At 32.9% G+C, this 24,750-nt stretch overlaps 1 protein-coding gene and 1 pseudogene across 1 annotated transcript in view; both read right to left on the bottom strand.

The window, feature by feature from the left end:
• Nucleotides 1-363: 363 nt before the first annotated feature.
• Nucleotides 364-4,212, bottom strand: LOC141563199 (transketolase-like; annotated as a pseudogene).
• A 9,057-nt stretch (nt 4,213-13,269) lies between these two features.
• Nucleotides 13,270-24,750, bottom strand: part of CHORDC1 (cysteine and histidine rich domain containing 1) — a 29,970-nt gene continuing 18,489 nt past the window's right edge. Inside the window, exons 3-11 of the mRNA XM_074303951.1 lie at nt 20,926-20,982; nt 20,167-20,327; nt 19,779-19,882; nt 19,062-19,120; nt 17,438-17,508; nt 16,566-16,671; nt 14,910-15,029; nt 14,305-14,367; nt 13,270-14,096 (exon numbers count right to left, since the gene is read on the bottom strand). Coding sequence (XP_074160052.1) covers nt 13,950-14,096; nt 14,305-14,367; nt 14,910-15,029; nt 16,566-16,671; nt 17,438-17,508; nt 19,062-19,120; nt 19,779-19,882; nt 20,167-20,327; nt 20,926-20,982 — 888 coding nt within the window. The 3' untranslated portion in view covers nt 13,270-13,949. The remainder of the gene's footprint in view (nt 14,097-14,304; nt 14,368-14,909; nt 15,030-16,565; nt 16,672-17,437; nt 17,509-19,061; nt 19,121-19,778; nt 19,883-20,166; nt 20,328-20,925; nt 20,983-24,750) is intronic.

Genomic DNA, 24,750 nt, shown 5'->3' on the forward strand with positions numbered 1-24,750 from the left:
AGTCCCACCCCTTTTCTATTGTCTGGAGGAATCCAGGCTTATATTCTAAATAAGAAAGTCTGTCCCAGAAACAAAAGAATATTAATAAATAATAAACTCTTAAATAGAGAATTGCTATACAAGTAGATAGTCTTGGATGAGAGAATTCTCTTACCTGAATTTCCAAAGCCATCATTATCTTTAAAAAGTACTTAAATGCTAATTAAGAAGTGGTGGGAAACAGGCAAGGAAACATTCATCCAAGACAGGGGAACACCTGCAGCTTTTTAGCTATAACCCAACTTTTGAGCTGTAGTTCAAAGACTCAAGGCCATATTCCCATGAGAGATCTTCACTCAGTTTATTCCATGCAGCCCTCATAACACTTTTATTATTTTCAGTTATTCAATGTATTTAAAGTTATAGAAATGTTTCTCTCTTCCCCATCCCTTATTTTGGTCTGGAATCACCAGCAGAAATTTTAGGTTTATGACATGGCCAATTTGACGGCCATGGGAGCTATTGGTGCCAAACATCAACAGTTCTGCCAGCCTCCCACTTCTTGGGTTGCTGGCAATTGTTAGGTGAACAATGGTGATGACAGATTCACCCACCATGGCAGCAGCCACAGTTTCTCCTTTGCCACTTTCATAGTAATGATCACCCAGTCAATATGCAGCCTTGGGTTGAATAAGCATTTTCAAGAATGAGTTCTTATCCAGGATCTTAATTGTAAAGGGTCAGGCACCTGGATATTATCTTTTCTTTCTTCAACTGTTCTGCAGGTGCCAAGGCTTCAGGGAGGGTTATTCCAGTGCTGATCATAGTCACCTGGTCATCTTTGCTCTTCAGAAGGGTGTGAAACCGTGTTCCCTTTAATCTGTAAAATTATCACTCTGAAAATGTGATCTCTTTTGATCTGTAAAAGAAGGGAGATTCCTGGTCTCCCAAGCTCCATAGAGTCTATGAGAGAACATATTTCTCAGGGTGGGCCTTTTTAAGGCAAATCATCCCCCCATTCTCTTGGGAGATCTGAGCCTGATATTGAGTGACTAAAACTCCAAAGTGAGTATCTAGGCCTGGGGGAGGAAGAGGGAGAGAGATTGGCTTTATTTTCAACCTGAAACCTGAGCCTCAGATCTCCTATTAAAGGATATTTCTAAACTCCTGATCCTTATAGAAGTCTAGAATGGAGCATAGCTGCCTGCCAGGACTCCTGTCTGCTGTGAAGACATTTTTTTCCAGCAAAAAACCTTTTGTTATTTCTCTGCCATTGAGGAAGCCAGTCTCCTAGCAAAGCTGACTTCTCATTCAACAACAAACTTCCCTTTTGCCATTCAATATTTCAGGTTCATGAATTCTTTCACAAAGGATCTGCGCTGACCAGAAGGGAATTCCCACAATCTTTAAACTGCCAGTAACCTCATAAGAACCACCTTAACTTGGCCAAGTTTTCATGGTTATTGTAGATTATTACATTCTCTGGATGCCTGGTCCTTATGAAACAGATGCCCTTCATGTTGGCAGCTAACTACTACTTTCTCAGTAGCCACAGCATCACTCAGGTAAAAGACTGTCACAATAGGAATGCTCTGGACCATGGCAAGATCTTTAAGAGCCATCTGGGAAAGACCATCTTCACAAATGGACAACCTGCAGTGTGAGCCATTTAAGTTGGTGGTGTTCTGAAATGTGCCATGCAGATCTGGTCAAAGTCCCTGGTGAAAAAGGTAGTCACATGGTCTTGTCCCATGTGGCACAGCTCACAGCAATGATCACCATATTCTGTTATGCAATGAAACACTCGATGAAGTGATCGGTGTGTGCTCCTTGAAGAATTCTGAAAAGGAAATTCTTGATGTCTCCATCCAGGGCAATCACTGATTATTGACTTGCCCCAGTTTGACTAGTCCTTTATTATAGGTTTTGTGGTGTCTAGTCTCCAAATTTATAATTTGAGGGAGAAAGCACCCAGATATTGGTGATGTCAATTGTGCAGGCGTCCTCTTTGGAAAAGGTGCTAGAAGCTTCTTGATTTGGATTTGGCCTTATATTTCTTCAATGACCTATTCTGCCAGATTTTTAGAAGGAATTTCCCATGCTAAAATTTTTTATATTCCACACCTGAGATTCCCCTGCCCTTATACTTCTTGGCAATGACAGCCAGTGCTTTGTGCTTATCCTGATGAAAGGACTTGCAGAGGTCTCCCACAGTGTCCATCCAGAATGATTGCATTCCACCCAAAGGATTCTCATCATTTCTGGCATACTTTCACTTGGTGCTGTAATGGGTCAGGGTTTCTCTGGCCCAGATGGTAATGTCAAGGATGGCTACCATACTATCCAACTTGTAGATTTCTGTGAAGGCCATGGAGCTCTCAAACTGTTCCCCATTGCCCAAGATTTAATAGACATGGCAGCAGCTGACTTTGTTGAAGTATTTGTCCACAAGTAGCTCTCGGGACTAGGGTTTGTACTTCATGGTGTAGAAGAGGACTGCCATGATCTCTGCCATACTGTTACATGGTGTAGGGTGGCTTGGATGAAGTTGATATTGTGTAAGAGGGGTACAAGATCCTCTTTCCCACATTAATTAATCAGAGACGTCTTCAGGTACAAAGAGAAAGCATTTATTTAATCCCTGCAGGGAGAGGCCCAGCCATACCTCAGAGTCATCCCAACTCCCACCATGTGCTCCTGAAAACTGACTAGCTTCCAACTTGTCCAGGATTTAAAAGCAAAAGCCTTGAGACTTCTCATGGGATAGACTAAAAGAACGTAATCATCCTTGACCAATGGTCACTAATGTCTGCCTCCCACAGATTATATCACTTCCTGCAACTTCACTAACTTCCTGCATCCTAGGATTCAAAGTTTATCCCTCCAGAGATCATGTGACACCCCCCTCCCCCAGGGTCCCAGCTCTGAGAACAGGGATCATGTGACTCAATACTGAGAAATACTTCATCCAATCAATCTCATTGAATATGCAGCCAGTAGGCAGTGTCCTTCAGCTCCAGCAGTTTTTGTCAGGCTTAATCCTTCATAGTGAAGGGAGTTTGATGTGGATTCTAAATCAGTGGCAGAGGCAACTACTATGTGAGCAGAGATAGAGAAAGGAGAAGGAAGAGGAGAAGAAAAAAGAGTCTTCCTGACTCTAGCCTAGGTGCTTTATCCACTGTACCATCTAGCTGTCCAATGAGATTATTTTTGCCATCATTTTAATATCTATATCAATTTTTAAGTTTTCTCTTTAATTCTTCTGTGGAAAACTGTATCTTCTCAAAATGGTCCTGTTAGGTTATTCAGGAAATTAGAAAAATTGAGACCAATTTGGTCTTTACAATTTTTGGCAGAAAGGGAGGATTATTAAGTAACATTGCCAAAGGAATAAGAACTATAGGAAATGCTAGCACTATCCACCTAGACTAGAATTTTTTCCTGGAAAGAAGTGCATTACAGTTGATGGCTTGTTATTTTGACATTGATTACACTGCTAATTCATATTTGATATGTAATTATTAGTCAATATTTGGCTTTTTAAAAAAAAGTTTTTAATACCTTTTTTCTTACCATTCTGTAGAACTTTTTGTTTAACTTTCACTGAATAAGAATTTTATGTCCTTGAAATGAAAACTAGGCAAACACATGGGACCAAGGGTAAGTTTAGTCTCTTATGTGGTTGAAGTTAAATCTGCTGTCATTTCATTGCCATAATAGAAATTTATGTTCTCTGAACCAGAATATGGATTTCCAAGTTGGTGAAATGATGTAGAGATGCTGCAGAATTTTCCAGAACTCTTCCCATTCCTCCTATCAGATTATAAAATCAATGAGATTTGGAGTCATTTCAAAGAAGTATTGAAAGTATGGAAAGAAGTATTTATTAAGCTCAGGTTGTTTGCACAGGTTTGGTCATTGACCCCACTCCTTTATGGGTTGTTACCATCAACATTTTTCACAGCCATCTCCTATTATAAGGTGAATTGTTGAAAGCACGTTTAAAGGTCTTACATTTTGTACACTTAGGGCAGGATGTTATTTCTAAAAGCTTGCTCCAGTGATAGTATTTGTATGATCACAAAGGGGTATTTAGAATTCTTAACTATGAATTATTAGAAATAATATTTTCAAAATCTTCACCCTGTATCATGATACCCTAAACCTAATTTGTCTAATGGCTTTTCCTCTTACCAAAGGGCAACTCTGTTTCTTATGAACAGATAATCTAGACATTATATATATCTATGTTCATGGAACTAGAGAGATAAGATGTGATACTTTCCTCCTTTGATTAATTCTATGCAAACTGTTTTTTTTTTTTTTTTTTTTTTTTTAATACCACTAAGACTACCACACACTCCTAGCTGCTTCACATTGTTTTTGAGTAAAATGTCTATAATCCTGAGGTGGGCTTGTGATTTTTAAAAAATGTCATTAAGCCTCTTTTTCCCTCTGTCAGTTTTCAATAAATGTCTAGCCTCCAACTAAAACAATCATAATCTGGCTACTAAAATCTGGCATGATATTTCATCATAGTATTTTCAAAGGTTACATTGTAGAGATAAAATTCTAATAGGTGCTACCAAATTGCAAAAGGTTTGAATAATAGTGCAATTTCAGGTTGTGCCTGTTTTTGAGAGAATCAGAATAGTTAAGGACTAATAGACTCATCATCGAAGGTTGGTTTGACGCTTTCCTGTTCTATATAATATTTTTATTTTTTTTAAACTATAGCAACCAAACAAAGCCATGACTTAGTCTAAGGACATTAACTATTTGGTACTCTCAATGTACAATTTTTATGCAATGAAGAATAAGTGTACACTCTGCAGATTGTGGGGGAACTCTGGGTAAGGTATAAGACCCTTCAGCCCAGAGGGAATTTGTTGACAATGTCTAGTTCAGCTCCCCATCTCCCCTTGGGGCATCTCATCCTTCTTGAGAAGTCAAGGGTTACTTAATGTAGAGAGAGGCATTTATATAGCTTGAACAGTGTGCTGTGGTGATGTAATGGTTCTATAGTTGGCACATGCTCAGTGTCGTGTTGTGACATAATTTTACTAAGGTATTTAGGGGCTGAGAGGACTTGAAATAAACAGACTCCATCTTTGACCAGCCTCATAGGTCTCCTGCCTTTTTCACTCCTCCACTAAGACCAAAGACTTGGCCTGGTCCTGAGAATCTCCAGAGCGCTAGTCTGGATGGTATATTTTGTCACCCCAGCATGGCGGCTCTAGATAGTACATTTTGGCACCCCAATTTGGGGGCTCTAGAAAGCATACTACACTGTTAAGAGAGTTAACTATATCCAGATGCACATTCTTACCAAAAGTGAAAACAGAATGCATAATGAATTTATGGAATGGCCCACCTACACTCAGAGAATAAATAAGTTCTCAGGCAAGGCATTATCATATAAGCAAAAAAAAAAGAAAACAATTATTTCATGGACTACTTATTTATCTTGTGGCATTCATGGTGAACATAAGTAAATGTAAGAATACTGTGGCTAAAGAAAGCATTAAGAGGAAAGTCAGGAGGAGGGGGAAGAAACTTTTAATAATTTAAATTTTGCAAATTAAATGGAGTCACTGGCATAAGACTAGATGACAGGAATGATCTGTACTTCCCATAACGTCCCCTTGTAGACTTTTATATAACAATGTATAATTTACAAATCTCACCCCAGCTGTCTTAGAAAAGTAAAAACAAAAGAGCATTACTCTTCCCTCAGAAGACCCAGTGAGAAATACTGTTTATACAAATACATTAAATATCTGCTAATGAGAATGAGGTAAATAACTTACATCCAAGTTATGAGCAAAGTCAGAAAACATCACTTTCATGATGTCATTGATTCCCATCTTTAAGAAATAAGGACCACCACCACCAATAATGAGGGTAGAAGCACCCTGAGATATGTGAAAGAGCAGAACAGGAGTGTAGTCAAGCAAAGGTCTGAGTATTCACTTCATGGGCCAATTGCTTTAGAGCAGGCAATGAGCACCATCTTCTGACTAGAGCTAAATAACAAGCAGCAGCAATTTTGAGACAAATTGAGCAACAGCCCCAAAAAGTATCATAATATTTGTGTTGAGCAGATAATTGTGATATAGCACATAACACTGGCCAGGAGCCTAGGATAGTTGCAGTGGAACAATGGCTTATAGAAGGGAGAACTCCGCATTTCCCCTTGTGGGGCATCACTCATTGAGGTATGGTAAGCAATGAAAAGTGTAAATATATAGGTCTTTAGGAAGGAGTGGCCCAGCTTTTGATTACAAATTCTTCAGTTATATTTGTGGAATATTTTATAAAGTAAATAAAACCCTTTTATTTGAAGCCTTAATAATACCAAATATTCATAAGTGGAAGTGTTTGCCTTATCCTTGAGAAGTATTAGATATCAAAGTTTTTGGGGTGCATTTAGATGTAGCAGTGAGGCAATCTCCATTAATCTGGCTTTCCTGCAGGATGGAAACTTTTGACACAAGGGATATGTAATACAATTTCATTGAAAAGTTGAGCATATTGGTCTTAAAGGGAAACATCTCTCCATGACTATGGCTCCCTGGGACTATGCTCAATCATTTACATTCTGCTAAGATACTTGCTAAAGAGAGAAAAGCATGGACCAGAGACAATATGCACCCTGGGGCCCTGACGACAGCTGTTTGATTTTAACACAGTAGTGCCAACTAATACTTTCTAGTGATCCCACCTAGAAGCAAAGTAGCCCAGGAGAAGGGTGTTCTGTGGTGCTGATCTCAGACTCTCCAACTTTTTTTTGAGCGAATGAGGTCCTTCTGCACGAGAGATGGCTGCTTGGACTCTGAGATGGACATCACTGTTTTTCCCAGACTCCAGTTGGACAGATGACAATCTGTAACTTAAAAATCATGAACTTCAGGTAATAGTTTCTGTGTAAAATTTATTTCTTGGGAGATCATAGCTTGTTTTATTTGTGCACAAAATTAAGTGTTAAATGACTTCTATTCTTAGGGCAGAAAAGTTAGGCCATAATGAGGATGAAAACTATAAAATAATAAATAGTTCAAAAGAGTTTACTCAGAAGGCTTAAGTTATGCTTCTATTCATCTAATCCTCATGAATATATTCAATAATAGTAGTAAATTTTTACATAGTGTTTTACTATATGTGCCAGGTACTTTATAATCTCATTTTATCTTCACAATATCTCTGGAAGTAGGTGCTGTTATAATCCCCATTTTACAGATGGGGAAACTGAGACAAACAGGTGACTTGACCAGGACTAAACTACTAATATCTTGAGGCTGGATTTGAACTCAAGTCTTCCTGACTCCAGGTCTGATGCTCTATTCATTATGCCAATCTAACTGCCACAAGAATAAAGGCAAATTGTGGAGCTGGTTTAACTTTTTTACTTCAAAAAGTCTCATAAGAAGTGAAAAATCTAAAATAAATCTGTATCAGCAAGGGTAGAAAACAAAATGCCTTCACAAAAGGGAAAAACTTCTGAGAGGAAAGCATTAGTCTTGACCATCTTTCAGTAAAGGGACTGTATGTGACTGAAGAAGTAATGGTAGGGATGGGAGCAGGAGGAGAATAACATAGCTGGCTACATTGCTCAAAGAAAGGAAGCCAAGAAATATTTTTCTAGTTAGCCTTTTCCTGAAAAGGTTTTTACCCGTGGCTGGAATTTTAGGAGTATGCTGGAGCTAGTTAGAACCAGCTCTCAAGAGAACCAATTGTTAAAATTTTCAACAAAATTGATGAAAATGAAAATGTTAACTATGCAGTTTAAATGGAAAAGTGTCCTATGTACATTTTTTTCCATAAAGCTCTTTGTTAAGTATTTGCCAATATACCCCTGCTTAAGCTATTCTGGCTTGGAGCTTTGTATCAAAAACTATGTATAAAAATATGAAGGAAAGTTTGCTACATACTACTAGAAATAAGAGTGTAGAAAGACAAAAAGAAAAATGAGAAAGAATGGGCATGAGACTAGTTACCAAATAAAGACAAAAAGGAAACTGAACAAGTGTCATAAAAGACCACAGCACAATGAATATTACACTTTAAAGCAAAATGAAACAAAAGTATCCCATGAAAAGAGGTGGAGGTTGGGAGGAAGGAAGTATTCTGGAGATTTGACAGAAATCATAAAGCTATAGGAAAAATTGACCAAAAAAAGAAAATCCCAGGATGATTCAAAAAAAGAAATTTAAAGATATTATACTCATAATGAAATAAGCGAATAAGGGATTTGACAGAGTAATTTAGAATATATAACAAAAAATTTTCCAAAGTATTATCCACACAATGAGTTTAATAAGGAGATGTATGCATATATATTTCTACTTGTAGCTGCACATGTGTAAAGATTCACTGATATTTACTTCTAAATATGTAATCTACGTACATATATATATGTGTATATATATATATATACACACATATACCAACACATATAAGGTGTATGTTGTCTTTATATATATAGAACACTAGATTTGAAACCAGAAGGGGGTCCAAATATTGTCTCTGAACCTTCTTGTGCTATTTAACTCAAGCTTCAGTTTCCTCATCAGTAAAATTTATAGACAATTATCTCTGACATGGAGTATGATTCACAAGGTTATAGTGATGTTCAGATGAAATATACTTTCTAAACCATAAAGTATTAAATGTCAACTATTATCATGCTATTATGCCACCTCCTTCACTCTTCTCTTATTAAAATATAAATTCCTTGAGAACAGGGACTGTCTTGCTTTTTTATATGTTTTCCAGTCCTCAGAAGAATGCCTAGAACACAGAATCATTTTATCTAGTGTTCAATGTGTTTACAATAAATGGACAAAATTTCAAAGTTGTAGATAAGTTCACTTACTTTGGCAATATACTTTTCAAGGATGTACACATAGATTATGAAGCCAATATGTGCATTGCCATAGCTATCTCAGTATTTTGGAAACTCTGAAAGTGTAGGAGCCATTAGGCTGCTCAAAAGAAACCCGAGATGTACAAACAAGACATCTCCAATCCAAATTTACATATAGATTATCTGTGCCCTTCTTGTAGTGACTTCAGAACTCATAATGGTCCTATTAGTCATAGTCGGACACATTGTACCTTGACTTCAACATAACGTGGTCATTTTGGTCCTCTTTGGAAACAAAGGTCACCAACCAATCAGAGTTTCATGGAAAGATGAATTAAAAAAAAATGTCAAAAATTTTAAATCAAATTCTGGAACAATTTATATTATCGTCCACCCTTCTCTTAGGAAATTATTCACCTTAAATCATTTAAACTCATGGCCTTTATACATAAAGTAGGTAACTTATTAGACATAGTTTCTCTGGGGTTCTTTTAAGTATTTCTAATTGTAAAACTAAGTAATGAAAACAAAACATATGTTTACTTCACTTTAAAAGCATCCTCCATGAGACAGTTAAGAAAGTTCTCCCTTACACCAAACCATCATGTCTTCCTCTAGTTCTATATCCTGCTGTCTAGAATCACAAGTAACATTCTACTTCAATGTGGGTCTTTCAAATATGTGAAGATAACTATCACCTGTCCATAGAGCTCTCCAGAGTAAAAAGCTGCAGTTTTCTCACTAACTTAATCCTTATGTAATTGTATATTGACTTGTGTTTGCCAATTGGCAAGCCAAATTCAATTTTATTCAATGCAGTACACATTATTGTGGTGATGGACAAGATCAATCCATCAAAGAATGAAAGAAACTATAGAGTTGGAAGGGGCCAGATTCTTCCTGGACTGAGCCTGGCTCTCTGCCAAATTATGCTGCCTCTTCAAGAGTCAGGCTATTAAAACCATTCTATTGTAATGATTAGAGAAATATCACAAATCAGGAGCACAATTTTTTATTATATTGCTTCAACACAGACAATAAAGGTGGTGGTTGTTGAAAATGAAAACCTAAAAAATTAACAAATAACTTAATTCTTTAAAAAAAAATATTTCATGATCTCCCCTCATGCAGAGAATTAGACAAACATGCATAATTAAAAAAAAAACAAACCAGCATTGAAAAGGCTTTTGTTGTAGATGATGGCATAATGGTCACACAAAAGTGTTCCAGACACTCACAAATATTAACTGTAAAAAGCTGAAGCTGTTTTACTTAAAATTATCTTTGGATAGGGAATAAAAGGAAGGCATTATACTTAACTTATACTTAGCATTTATTATTCTAGGCCACAGATATGGTAACTGCCAATACTGTGCTAATTGACAATTTTTGTAATAAAACCAAGAAATTGCTGAAATGGTGACTTGGTAACGTAAGTGCCCTAACTCCAAAGGTAAAACTTAAAAGATTTTTAAATCACAAACTGTGGAAAATAAGTAACCAACTCTTACTACAATAAAAGAAAATTACTTATATTCAAAATGATGCCAGACCACAGAAAACATTTATTTCAGGAGAAAAAAATGAGCCTGAATACTGATTTCCCTTAAGGAAATCTCTGAAACCAAATAAGCTCATAGCCAAAAAAGGGAATTAAAATCTCAGACACAATATATAAATACTGAAGTAGTATTACAGTTCTATGTATGCCACTATAAAAATGTAACAAATTTGAACAGACTAGATAAACAGGTCTTTCAACAGTAACAAGATAGGATTGACAAGATTACATGACTTAATGGCCATTTATAGTTGATTTTGGTTTACATTTTTTACAAATATTTACAAATTCATTACAGAAAAAGGAACCATGCTGATAAAATTGCCTTTAACTAAACTTTCCCAAGATATCTCCATTTGAAAGCTTTATCAATGATGTGGTGACAAAAGGAAATCAAATTTTTTTAGAAAGAATTAGTGAAGAACAGAAAGTTTAAAAATGTTTCATCTTTCACCATAAAATAGTGAGTTTGGCTAATGATTCTAGATAAAGCTACAAATCTGGCTTAAGTTAAATGTATTCTTTGTTTTGTTTAAGCCTGTTACTGTGACCGATATAGCACAAAATAGGTAGTACAAGATAAACTTCAGAAGTATAGTTTTAGTCAGAAGTTAGTGAAGTTTTCTTATTTCCTTTTGGAATAGGATGGATGGCAGAGCAGGGACAGAAACAAACAAAAATTAGAAAAATGGTTGGGGTCACCAAAAGGACGATTATTTGCTTACACAAATTTACTTAGTGTAAAGCATAGCAACATTTTGATTTTTTTATGTCCAGGATCAATAACAAGAAACAAATTGTAAAATACACAAATATTTAACTATAATTTGGTTTAGAATGATTTCCTTAAATCACCCACCATCTTATGAATTTCAACTTCTGCCTTTAGCAGGGCTCTTTGTGCAAATTTGTGAATTAATATCCATCAAAATGCAATTTCTAAGGTGAACAGCATCAGTAAAGCCAGATTTTAACAAAACATTAACTTGAAAAATTCATTTGCAGTATATTTGTATCATATTAATTTCTTGATTACTGATGGTCTCAACTCTATACAAGGTGGAGGATTTCAGAATTGTAAATCAGCACAGAATCGTAACCACAAAGAAACTAAGGTATGGAAAAATTTAAAAAATATTTATTAAAATTGCAAAACAATAAGCCATATGTTTGATGTTACTACTGTCATCTGTGATGATACAACTCTAGGAAATTGTTTTGTAGCTTGGCAGATTTAAAAATAAAAAATCTATGTTTTATCAATTTAAATGACCTCATGTTCTGAACATTCATCACTTGTTACCAAAGCCTATGCATATAATCTCAAGCCGCCTTATTTACTGAAATATTTGCATTGTACATGATAAAGGAAAAAGTATAACATAGGCATGCCCTACCTAATATTGTTGACTGTTTCTTTGAAAACATGATGTGTTAGTGAAATGACTTTATAGGGATTAGTTAGTTCCACAGAAACAGTGATTGATGAGGCAATTAGAGCTCAAGCTCTAAATTATGATGGCTTTGATTTCAAAAATGTCATTCAAGGCCCTATTATCTTGGGATATGCTTATAAAGATCACTCCTAGACATGTTAAATCCTCATCTATTTGCTAACCATTTTTCGAAATTGTACTGTGATAAAAGATATTAGCAACAAAGAATCTAAAGATTTATGATAATGATCCAATTGTAGCATTTTTAACTGTAATATTCAACCCGAAATTTTCAAGTCTACTTTGCAAGTAAGATTGTTAAAAAATAAAAACTTCCTCAAATATGCTTGCATAACATGATGGAAAATGTTATAATGGATACCCTAATTAGCATTTAAAATCTCACTAAACATATACTAACTCACACTGCTTAACTCTTAATGAAGTGTAAGCAAAAGATCCCAAAACATAATTTCTTATTAAAATAGTAAAAAAAAAAAAAAAAAAAAAAAAAAAAAAGGAAAAAAAAATTATAAAGAAAACATAAGCTATATTTTATCATTTGCCTTAAGTGGTTTTTGCCAGATTAAAATAATCTACCTAAAAGTTTAGATTATTATTAAGGTGAAATCCATTTTCACTTTGTATTGAACTAATGTTATTTTCAGTGCTTTAATGAGTGGAGCTATATATATGTTTTTTTTTTTTGTTTTTTTTTTTGCTGAGGCAACTGGGGTTAAGTGACTTGCCCAGGGTCACATAGCTAGTGGAGCCATACTTTAAAAACAGAATTTCAAAGATGAAAGGGACCTTATAGAGGTCATAGACTAACCCAAGCAAATATTTCATATGTATAAATAAATTCCCCATTTAACATCTCTAACAGTCATTTACTGTGAACACATCCAACTATTACAAAAATCATTACATTTCACAAGGCAGTCCATTTCATTTCTGAATAAACTCAGTAATTTTTTTTTTTTTTTAAATTCTAAGTAGATCTACTTTGTAACAAGTTCTGCCCTCTGGAGTCACAGAGAAAAGACACAAACTGCTGCTGCCTTCTACATGATAGTCCTTCAAATATCTGAAGGCAGCTATCATTTTCCCTTAAGTCCTCTTTAAAAATTTCCATATCTTTCAAAATAGTTTCCAATAAAATTCACCAATCTGAGTGGTGAATTCATATGATGTAAATAAGTTAATAGTGTAGCTATAACACACACAAATTAAAAGAACTGAGATCTTTAAATAATCACACAAGAAAGTAATTTAACATAATTTTTTATATAAAATAATAAATCAGGACCAAATTGATACTTTCAGATTGTATATTAACTCTTTCCCCATCCATTCCCAATGAATCTTAGCAGTAACAATCAGGCTGCTTGTCAAGAAATGGAATTAGTACATGGAAGCTAGCTGCAGTTATTATTTTTTTTTTTTGACAAATTAAGGCTCTCCTTTCATTACTATTATCACTTCTAAGGATATCCTCCTTAAAACAAACAAAAAAAACTGTCCACCCTATTTAAATGGCCTAATTTACTTACACCATGTAATATGTGACTCAGGTAACTTAAAAAAGGAAAAAAAAAAAAAAAAAATGTTTTTCTTCTGTGTAGCCCTTCCCCCCACCTAAAACTACGATGCCCAAACACCTAAAAAGAATTGAACAAAACTCTAATATCCCATAGAACTATAGTGATATGGAATACAGAGAAAGTGAGATGAGTAAACACGGGAAATGCCCCTTTCCTGTTTCTCCCATTAACATGACTATGATACTGAGGAGTACTGAATGATGTTAAAGGGACAAAGCTTTTTTTTGACTCAGGAATTCAATTCTATTAAGTTCTATATTTAGAAAAAAAGAACACTCCCCATTTAGTCCAAAGGAATCTGGGAAAATAAGAAAAGATTTGGTTTCTAGGAATCTTATTTTCAACTAGGTCTGGAATGCCATATTAATAACATGTATGTGTACACATACATATATATGTGTCTATATGATTACAATAGCAAGTCACCACTTCACCACACAGTATAAGTAATCTCAAAACAAGTAATAGCTAATATCCCATCCCTCCCCCCCACAACTTTGCTCTCAATCTGCTATATCTTCTTTTTTTTCATCTTGTATTTTAGGTGAAGGTAGTTCAAGCCTTGCCCATTGCATAGGCTCAGCTTTTCTCATTGTGATCTCAATTTTTGTGGCTGTCATATTTACAAAACTCCTCTTCACATCAATAACCTGAAACAAATAAAAAAAGTAGTAAAGTGGAATAATTTTTGAGATTAAAAAAAAAAAAGTCAGGGAAAAGATATTATTTCCAATTTATGGTGATAATTCAAACTTCTTAAGCTATGTCATATTGATACTTAAGTAATTCTTTTACTTCAGAATTGTAAATCGTAAGCTGGCCAAAAAAAAAAAAAAAATCTGAAAAATGAATACTTACTCCCCATAATTTGACATTTTGATGAAATTCCTTTTCTCCTTCAAATACAATGTGGATATTTAACTGAAATAAAGTAGGAAAATATTAAACAATAATTTCTAATATAAAAGAAAACAAAAATATTTAAACTTATGAAATGATCTGTGATTTCCTGAAATAAACAAAACTGAAACCACTCAGAATGCTATTAAGCAAATCTATTTTAGGAAAACACTAATGAAAAACTTCTGGTTTTAAAAAAATTATCAGAAAACACAAGGAACATTTTAAGTGAATTATCGAATATTAAACAAGCACCATTGTACTTGATGAAGATTACATACAAATAAGGTAGTTAGATCATGATTATTTCAGAAATTTTTTAGCAGATTCCAAATACACTGAGTGTGTAAAAATTTTTAAATAATTTTTCAAATATCACATCAAAAAGACTTAAATAAAAATCATAATTTTAAAGATTTAAGATAAAAATCTTATTTACTTATATTGCTGAAGATGTAACTTCAGGTCAATTTTATTCCTCTTTTTAGATTTAGAAAAACACCAGGTATAAAGACAGTAAGAGCAAAATGTAATAATTTACCAAAACATATTACTATACTCACCACTGTACTATTTGCTTTTACATGACTAAGCTCTGGAAGTGAATTTTTAGCATATACCGAAATAGTAACTTGACCTCCTGTCTGATGCCAGTCATGTCTACATGGAACAACTTTTTTCCCCTGTAGTAAGATTAAAAAAAAAAAAAAAAAAAGAAAAAAAGAAACTTAGAATATTTTGGACACAGTGCCACATACAACTACCAACTGAATGCCTTATGACGATGACTGTGGGTGTAATAGAATCCACAAAGAAGGATTTTCTCACAGTATGAAAAAAAAATATAAGTAAACAATACAAAGAGGAAAATATAGACCATTTTATGCAAAAATAAGATGAGAATTTTTTGCAATCCTGTCATCAAGTAAAAATGCTAAAATAATGCTACAATAATTTTTTATTATTTTAAGGATTCAAAGTTTCCCATCAATGTAAATTCTCCTTAATCAACAAAAATCCTAACTTACTAGATGTTTTTTATGAGCTGCCATGGCTCCCCAAAATTCAGCACCATGATCAACCTGGTGATCGTCCATCCTAACTAGATTAATCCTAACACAACAAAATCAGTCACCATGCCCATACTCAAAATCTTTCCACTTTAGTTGAATTTGGAAGGGCTAATATTGTTTCTACTATTAACAGTTTTCAAGAGCCCAGGATTAATTACTACCTTCATATAATAGTTGTTATTTCCATAGTGCTTTTAAGTTTCGCAAAGCATTTTCAAAACACATTACATAAGACATCTGAAACAATTTTATTAAATATCTTTATATGCTAATATTTCAGAAAATCCAGGAAAAAAAGAGAAAGGAAAATTAATTCCTAAAGATAATTTATGAGTACAAGAAGAAAAATTATTAAATTTTAAAATAAAATCAAGAGGCAGCGGGAGATACAATGAACAAGGCAGTAGGCCTGGAATTAGGAAAACCTGGGTTCAGATTTGGCCTCAGGCACTTATTAGCTCTATGATCCTGGGCAAATCATTTAACCTCTGTTTTGCCTCAATTATCTCAATTGTAAAATGGAGATAAAATAGAATCTACCTCTCAAGAGTTATTGTGAAGAAAACATGAAATGATATTTTTAAAAATAGCTTAGCAGAATGCTTAGCACATAATAGGTGCTAGTTAAATGCTCATTCCCTTAATCCTTCCCCTTTTTTTAGATAAAACACATTAACTTTGGCTAAGTTTCCAGAAAGATTTTCAAGGTGTATTTTAAATTTCTTTCTAGGAAAACATTTTTATGTAAGCTTTCAAATTATTTATGTAGCATTTGATTTAAATTCTATCCTAATGAAATCAATTCTCATTTGCCTTGGGAATATAATTTGTATATTTTAAGAAATTACTGAATACATTAGATGAAAATATAGCATTACTTGCTTAGTTTTTATTTTAGCCTTTGGAAAATAAAACAGTTTTGCCACAAAGGACTTTTCAGAAGAAAATACTAGATGAGCTATCCTTTTGAGATGTAGGTGGAAGTTCTAGTCTTGACCAAGGCCTAAACACTGAACACAAGAAATCAAGTAAAGATATACCTACTATAAACTTCAATAATACATGTGCTGTAACTGTTAGTCATACCAGGCTATTTTACTTAAAACTACTCTGATCTTGAAAGACATGAAATCAACATCTACTTACAGCATCTTTTTTTGTCCACAAATGCTTCCCTGTTGTACATCCTTCTTGGGCCAAAAATGTATTAAAATCGGAAGTTTTTCTCCTGCAACAGCTCCAATATTTCATCCTTTGAATGATCAAAATCCCAAATTTACATATACGATATTACAACTAAATATCACTTAGACTTAACTATTTTCTCAAAGACTTACTGAAAGTTTAGCAAGAATAAGGTAATGATAATCATATGTTAATGTATCACATATTTCAAAAGATATTTATCTTAAATTTATCTATTTTTAAGTCACCATTTAAAAATCTTATTTATATTGGGATACATATATATGAATTTCATATATACAACACTATCTAAACAGCCCATTAAAAAAATCTCTAATATAAAACCAACAAGGAGTTTCAGTGTTAAAAATCATTTTGTACAAAGTGAACTAGATTCTTTTTTGTTTTTTTCCTGCTTAACTTTAATTTTTTAATACTGGTGAGAGATCCCATTAGAACATAAGATAGATAAAGAAGATCTTACTGCAAGCAATGAGAAAATTCTATCTGGCTTCTGTACTAATTTCTTTTGAAAACTGCTAAGCATGGGCATTACAATATAGTACCCCTTAGATTTTTTTCCTTCATATCACAAAGTCTAATACTGACCACTTAAACAATGCCTATTACAATAGGGAATTATCAAAAAACAGCTAAATCTTACATTACTAAAGTGAGCAAAGTACTAGCAGCAAGCAGATAATGAAAAAAAAAGTAGAATGAAAATAAATGACAGTACACTTTTAGAAATTTTTGAAGAACAATAAAAAGACAACAGATAATTTTTAAAGTGGCACTTCATTTGTACAGTGCTTAAGTTTTGTCATACTTACCCTTCATGGAAAATAGGGACTCCAGAATGAAAAATACAAACTTCTTCTATACTCTGTGGACCTTGGTATGTCTTTGGAGATGGGGAAGGACAAAAAAAAAGGAGTTCAAAGTGACAATACTAGGTAAATATAACATTTTAAAATATGAAAAATATAAAAATCTATTATTAGGAATAGAAGATACTCAAAATTGAACACCATAAATATTTAAAATTATTAAACATTTATTTTTTAATTCTAAGAAATCAGGACTAAACTTAGTAATTAAAAAAAAAATTACAGAATGTTCTGGATACATTCATAAAATTAGGAAACATAATGTGATACTTATGTCTCCAAATTAACCCAGAAGTCCTAAAATGACTGCCCATTTCTCCTACTGGAAGCCTTAAAAATATTATATAAGGTGATGTTTGCTGGCTTCATTAAAATAATCAATAATAAATGATACAGAGAGGAAAATATAGACCATGTTACACAAAAATAAGATGATGAGAATTTTTTGCAATCCTGTCATCAAGTAAAAATGCTACAATATCTTTTTATTACTTTAAGGATTCAAAGTTTCCCATCAGTGCAAATTCTCCTCAATTAACAAAAATCCTAACTTACTAGATGTTTTTTATGAGCTGCAATGGCTCCCCAAAATTCAGAACCATGATCAACCTGATGATGGTCTATCCTAACTAGATTAATCCTAACACAACAAAATCAGTCACCTTAGTTTGTTTAAGGATCACACAAGTCTGAAGAAAGTAACATATTGAGATTGCAATTCTGGGCTTTAGGTAGAACAATGATTAATGTGAAGGAACATGGGCAAGGTTATGTGGGGGTTCAAGGAGAAAGAAGGAATAAAACTCTTTCAGGGTCTGGGAATAACTTAGGAAGCTGAGTAAGGCTATTAATAATGCACACAAAATGAAGGATGCTTTCAGTAACATGTCTAGTGTATTCATAATGTAAGAAAAAAGTTATGCCTTTTCATATTTAAAAACATACTTGAAACTAATATTTATCTTCAATTTAAATATAATTTTAAATATTTTTAAATATAATTTTCTATAATTCTCTATGCAAGACAAATTTGTAGATGCTGTTTATTATATATAGAATATACAAAACTGCTATCAACAAGTTGATAAAATAATTTTTGAATCTGAATAAAGGTGTTTTAAGTTTGAATGTCTCAGAGGGCAGAACATGTTTAAATGAGATTTATGACAAGCCAAAGCATGTGAACAATCCTTAAATCTACAGCTACAGGGGTTAAGTGACTTTCTTTTAAGACCACATCACATCTGTGTCTTATTTACCAGGTTGACATATAGACAAATCTGTTTAATTTCTCAAGGCTGGTCCTGCAAAACTATGGCTCATTAAATGTCGATCTGACCAATAATCTAGCTTTCCTAGCTTTCCAAATCCAAAACAAGTTCCTTTGCAAACTTTCTGAACAAGTGAGAAAAAAGACTGATGAAGATGATATATTAATTTTGGAAATTGCAATGAACAAATAAACAAACAACAACAACAACAACAAAAAAAAACAATTCACCTCTACAAATGTGTAATTTTAAATCCTCGTGACTTCCATTCTAAATTTTACAAAAAAGTAATTTACCTTTACACAGCCACCGTTTTTACATGAAGTCCCAATCTTAATTTCATCACTGTCCTCGTCTGAAATATGAAGGGATCTTTTTAAGTATACTGAAGAAAAAGCATTTTAATCTACTAACATTTTTATCTTTCAGCCCCATCTTAGAAAATGTCTATCTTCATCAAGGTTCAATCATATTAGATTTTTTCCTAAAATTTATGTTAAAAATTAAAACCTACGTATCATAGCATTAAACTAAGTTATTAGGTGGCCAAAACTTAACTCAAAAATTGGACTTTTTAAATAAGTTTTACCAACAAATTTTAAAAGATATATTTGTTACTGTGGAAATATGCAGTATTATACTCAATACTATCTTAAGAGGGAAATTAAAAAGAGAAAATACATATAGTACATTACAAAGGATGAAAGAATAATAATACTTAACAAAATAATTGATTTTTAAAAGGATTTAAAAACTATATTAGCCACTAATAACTCATAAGAAAAATACATTTTTCAATAATGGTTCTAGAATTTCACATCCTTTATGCAATTCTTAGTAGTTATTAATAGATTGTACTTTTTCATTAAATTTTCAACTGTTTGAATGAACTGCCTCAGCCATATGTCCTGTTTCTCTAGTAACTTTCATAGTTTACATGCAGTAAACTTTTACTAGCTTCCTTCTCTTCTAGAACCCCATTAATTTACAGAGCAAGATGATAAAATTCTTACCCTTTTTATCTACTTCATTCTCAGATGACAGTTTAAGTTTATCCAGTGCTTGTTTTAGTGAAGCAGCTATTTTCAACTCCAAGTTTGTCATTGGTTCATCTGGGCTAGAGAATTTTTGAACACTATAGTTATCAAATTTTAAAATTTATTTATTTGTAGCCCAAATGAATATACTTAAATCCAAGAGACATGTGCATGATTCAACAAAGGCAAGTATTCATTCAAAAAACTGTTACGACCTATTAAAAATTTTGAGAAAACTTTCTATGTCCATAAACATCTTTTCAATATTATTATACAATAATCTAAGGAAATGAAAGAAAATACTAGGAGCAAATGCTATTGTTTAAGCATGTCAACAAAACACAACTGTTAATGGGGTATATACCTTGGCCTTTTTATTGCTTCTACTGGTTTAGGAGCTTGGATAATGTGTTCTTGAAATTTAGGTTTCAATTCAGACAACTCCTTCTTCTCAGAGGTAGTCTTAACTTCAGGTTTGACAGGCTCTGGGGGTTTCTCATCATTGTGCTTACCCTTTGTGCAGCCCTATTAATAAAAATGCTTACTTTAGTATTATAGTGCCATATTCAATCAAAATCTGTTACATGTACCCCCCAAAGTATTAGTTTTTATGAGTTCTTAAATTCCTTAAGTCATATCCTTTATTCTATAAAAACGACTTACTTGAATTCTATTTTACAAAGATATATTTCCTCACTGATAGTTAAGTCTATGTTCCTGATTTGGAGAGATAAAGGGCAATGAAGAATTCACAGTGATAAGAACAAAAAGGGATTTTAAAAAATCATGTTTTTTCCAAAACTAACATTTTTTCCAGTTTTTCTTTAGGATTACAATAGAGAACAAATTTCAATTAATAGCTAATAAAATTTAATAACCTTCCAACTGGCACTTAACAAAGGAAGAGAAGGCCAAGGTTCCTTTTTATAAGCTGGTATCAAGAAGACTTTGAGATGGGACTGTCAGTGTTTATAGTAAATATTCAAATCTAAATTCTCCAATATAGAAGTTTTTTTCCCATATTATAAGTTTTATTAAATAATCTTAAAGCAACATAGAGGAAAATTAGAGTCTATTATTAATTTATATGAAATAAACATTACAATAAATATGAATTACTTACTACAATGCTCAAAAAGTCAGAAAAATCTGTTGTTCTTCTCTTACAGCAAGACCAACCCTATGAAATGAAGAAGAAAAAAATATGAATGGCAGTTTTTATGAGAACCACATTCCAAATGCTATCCAATTTTTTTAAAAAATTAATTTTATTGGAATATCTCTATCTTTGAAGCTATGTGTACTTTCGTAATGCTTAGATAAATGTATGAAAAACCTAAATTGTGTAACAGATACTTTCCATATTCAGTTAATCCTGGTTATATCTATGAATTGTGAATTAATTCTTAAAAAACTACTTTTAAGTAAAAATAGCTTTTTAGACTACTTATTTCAAATACATCAAAAATATATTTTAATACATACAATCCAGAAATAGTTCAAAATGACATACAAAATTTCAAGAGTAATGGTAAAAAAAAAAAAAAAATTAGGTTCAATATAATTTTTTGTTCTACCTCTACAAGGCTTATATTATAATCAGTAACTAGTTTACCATCAATTAATAATTAATTTCCTTCTTAAATTATTCCCAATATCCAAAATTATAAATTTAAGGGAATGGCATTGTAAAATCAAATATCAATGCAATAAAGAACCCTACTCAAAATATCTACTGAAAAAATTAAAATTACTAGGTTTTGTTATTTAAAATTACCTTGAACACTTGTATATAATTATTCTGAACTGTATATACTTCTATCCTAAAATGCTTTGTAAATTTTAATATGGAACCAGTGTACAGTGAAGGGAGAACTAAGAAGACAAACTATAGAATGATTACAACATTTTAACAAAAACAATTTATGATCAATATGACTGATGAATATTCACAACTTCTAGAATAGTAATGATGGCAAGGAATTGATGGATTTAGGAGTTCACAGAATGAGACATTGGACAAATGGTCAAATGTAAGGACACTTGACTATATTTGATACAATTCCCCCTAAAAGAATATCAAATGAATTACTTTTAAAAATGCATAGAATAAGAGTTGAAACACAGAAGAGTACAAAGACAAGCCAAGGTACTTTTGGAGTTACATTTGAAATAAACTTTAAGGAAAAACTTGTACATAGTGAACAGTCATGATTTCTTTCATATGGAGTCCCTTTTCTTTGTATTCTATGTAGAAAATGATCATTTCTGTGAGGTCCATGAGAAAAAGTATTTTAATAAAATTTAAAATGTTATTAAAATGATTATTTTATGCATGTGTGTATCTGTACATATGTATGTATACATACACAGATGAAAAATTATTATACCACAGCAACAAAAACAGAGATGTATTTAAATTACCAGAAATTCAGGATTATATACATACATATTAATCATTGTTTTCATATATATCAAATAAATTTATCCAATATTTAGATAAGAAATTTAGAGTTAAAAGAGAATACTCAATGTGACTGCATGTTAGTAAAATCTTTTAAGGTAATGCAGGCTACATTAGAAGAGGCACAGCATCTGGCAATAAGGAAGTGAAAGTCCTCCCTCTGCCTTGGAGAGCACTGCTATGTTGATGCTGTTAAGAACAAACAGGAGTACAAACAGAATAGTAAAGACTTTTAGTTTATGCCACAGGAGAATCACATGAGGAAACCAAGAATAGAAGACAAGACTCAGGAGGCACACTATTCTGTACCTCTCCTCAAGTAACTGAATAGCTGTCAGGTGGAAGAGAAATCAGACCTGATTTGCTTAGCCCCAAGAAAAACTAGAGTAATGGAGTAGCCGTTACCAAAAGGCATACTGGATTTGATATTAGCAAATGTTTCCTAATTATTAGAGCTTTCTGAAGACTACAACAGAGTATAGTAGGTGGCAGTAGTTGTACTCTCATTAGAAGTTTTCAACCCAAGTCTACAAAACAACTTGATCAAGTATTGTGAAGAGGAAATTATTTTTCAGTTCTAAGTTGTACTAAATGAACTAAATGGCTGAAGACATTTGATTTTGAAACTGTGACCTACTCTAACCCTTGAAGGCCAGAAAGGGGAAGCAAATTGCTCAAGGTCACATAAATAGTAAATCATTAAGACAGGACTTAAATTTAGCTTTTGTTTTACTAAGATATCCAATCTTTCATTGTTTTGCATCTAGTCCAGCATAAACAAGACTTCTTTAAATAAATAAAAATCCAACATGTACTTAAATCTGCCTCACAATAAAAGGAAATTCAAGATCTGTCCAAAGATGTGTTTTTTTCCCTTTTTGGGGGGGAGGGAAGAGGGGAAATTGTGCCCAGCAGAACATCAGGGAGGATTCAAAATATGTAAGAATTACCAGTTTTAGAAAGCATATATCATAATAGAAGATATTATATTCATGAGTGTTCATCTTCTTTTTGCTTCCTTGAAGGTTATTCATTTGTTCTCTGCTGTGTACTTTTTACTTTATTTTTTTTCCCCTTTCACCATCCCCTCTCCCCCATTTCCCAAGAGATTATCTATATATTTACTCCTCCACATATACATATGATTACACACACATATACATCTACTCAGATGTTTACATATGCATTTATCCATATGTAAGTAAACATGAATCTAAAATACTATTAATATGACTCACATAGAATGTAGATTTTTCTCCATTGAATCTTTGTTTGACTTTATCTAAAATCAATAATTACAACCTCCACATTTTTTCCCTGATATATTCTACTCCTGATCCTTGTTACAGTGTTTGTGCAAATCTCTTTTTATTCCTGCTAACTCTTCTACTTTAATTCTGTTCCTTAACTTGCCACACAATTACTTAACCTTCCCTCATTCATGGATCCCTCCCTAATCTTCTCTTCCCACTTTTTTCTTTCCTCTTTATCCCATTGTCATTAATCTACACACTTTATTTCACTCCTATAAATCTAAACAATCTTTTGTATTCCACCTTATCCTGTGACACACTTTCTCCCCCTTTATCCTTTTCCTATTAATCTGCATGCCTTGTCTCACTACCATAACTCTATACACTCTTTTATGTCCCACCTTATCCTTTATCTCTTGCCCATTAATCTACAAACCTTGTCCTAGTGCCACATATATATATATATATATATATATATATATACATATATATATATATATATATATCCTTCTATACCTCACGTTGTCATATTCCCTCCCCCGGATTTCTTTATACATTTTTGAATGTTTCAAAACACTTCTTGTTAGATCTCTTTCCCCCTCTAATGCCTCTGTCAGTTCTTCTCCACCTCATTTGTATATCATAATTACTATTTTTACCTTTTCCTAGACAGTTTTAAGAAAAAAGCATACCCATGAATATTATGGAATATTATTGTTCTGTAAGAAATGACCAACAGAATGATTTCAGAAAGGCCTGGAGAGACTTACATGAACTGATGCTGAGTGAAATGAGCAGGACCAGGAGATGATTACATACTTCAATAACAATACTATATGAAGATCAATTCTGAGGGATGTGGCCCTCTTCAACAATGAGATGAAGCAAATCAGTTCCAATAGAGCAGTAATGAACTGAACCAGCTACACCCAGCAAAAGAACTCTGGAAGATGACTATCACTACATAGAATTCCCAATTTCGCTATTTTTGTCTGCCTGCATTTTTGATTTCCTCAGGCTACTTGTACGCTCTTTCAAAGTCCAATTCTTTTTGTACAGCAAAATAACTATATGGACAAGTATATATATATTGTATTTAACTTATACACTTTAACATATTTAACATGTATTGGTCAACCTGCCATCCGGGGGAAAGGGTGGGGGGGGAAAGAGGGGGAAAATTGGAACAAAAGGTTTTGCAATTGTCAATGCTGAAAAATTACCCATGCAT

The sequence above is a fragment of the Sminthopsis crassicaudata genome, chromosome 3 (assembly GCF_048593235.1).
Source record: "Sminthopsis crassicaudata isolate SCR6 chromosome 3, ASM4859323v1, whole genome shotgun sequence".
Classification (NCBI taxonomy): Eukaryota; Metazoa; Chordata; class Mammalia; order Dasyuromorphia; family Dasyuridae; genus Sminthopsis; species Sminthopsis crassicaudata.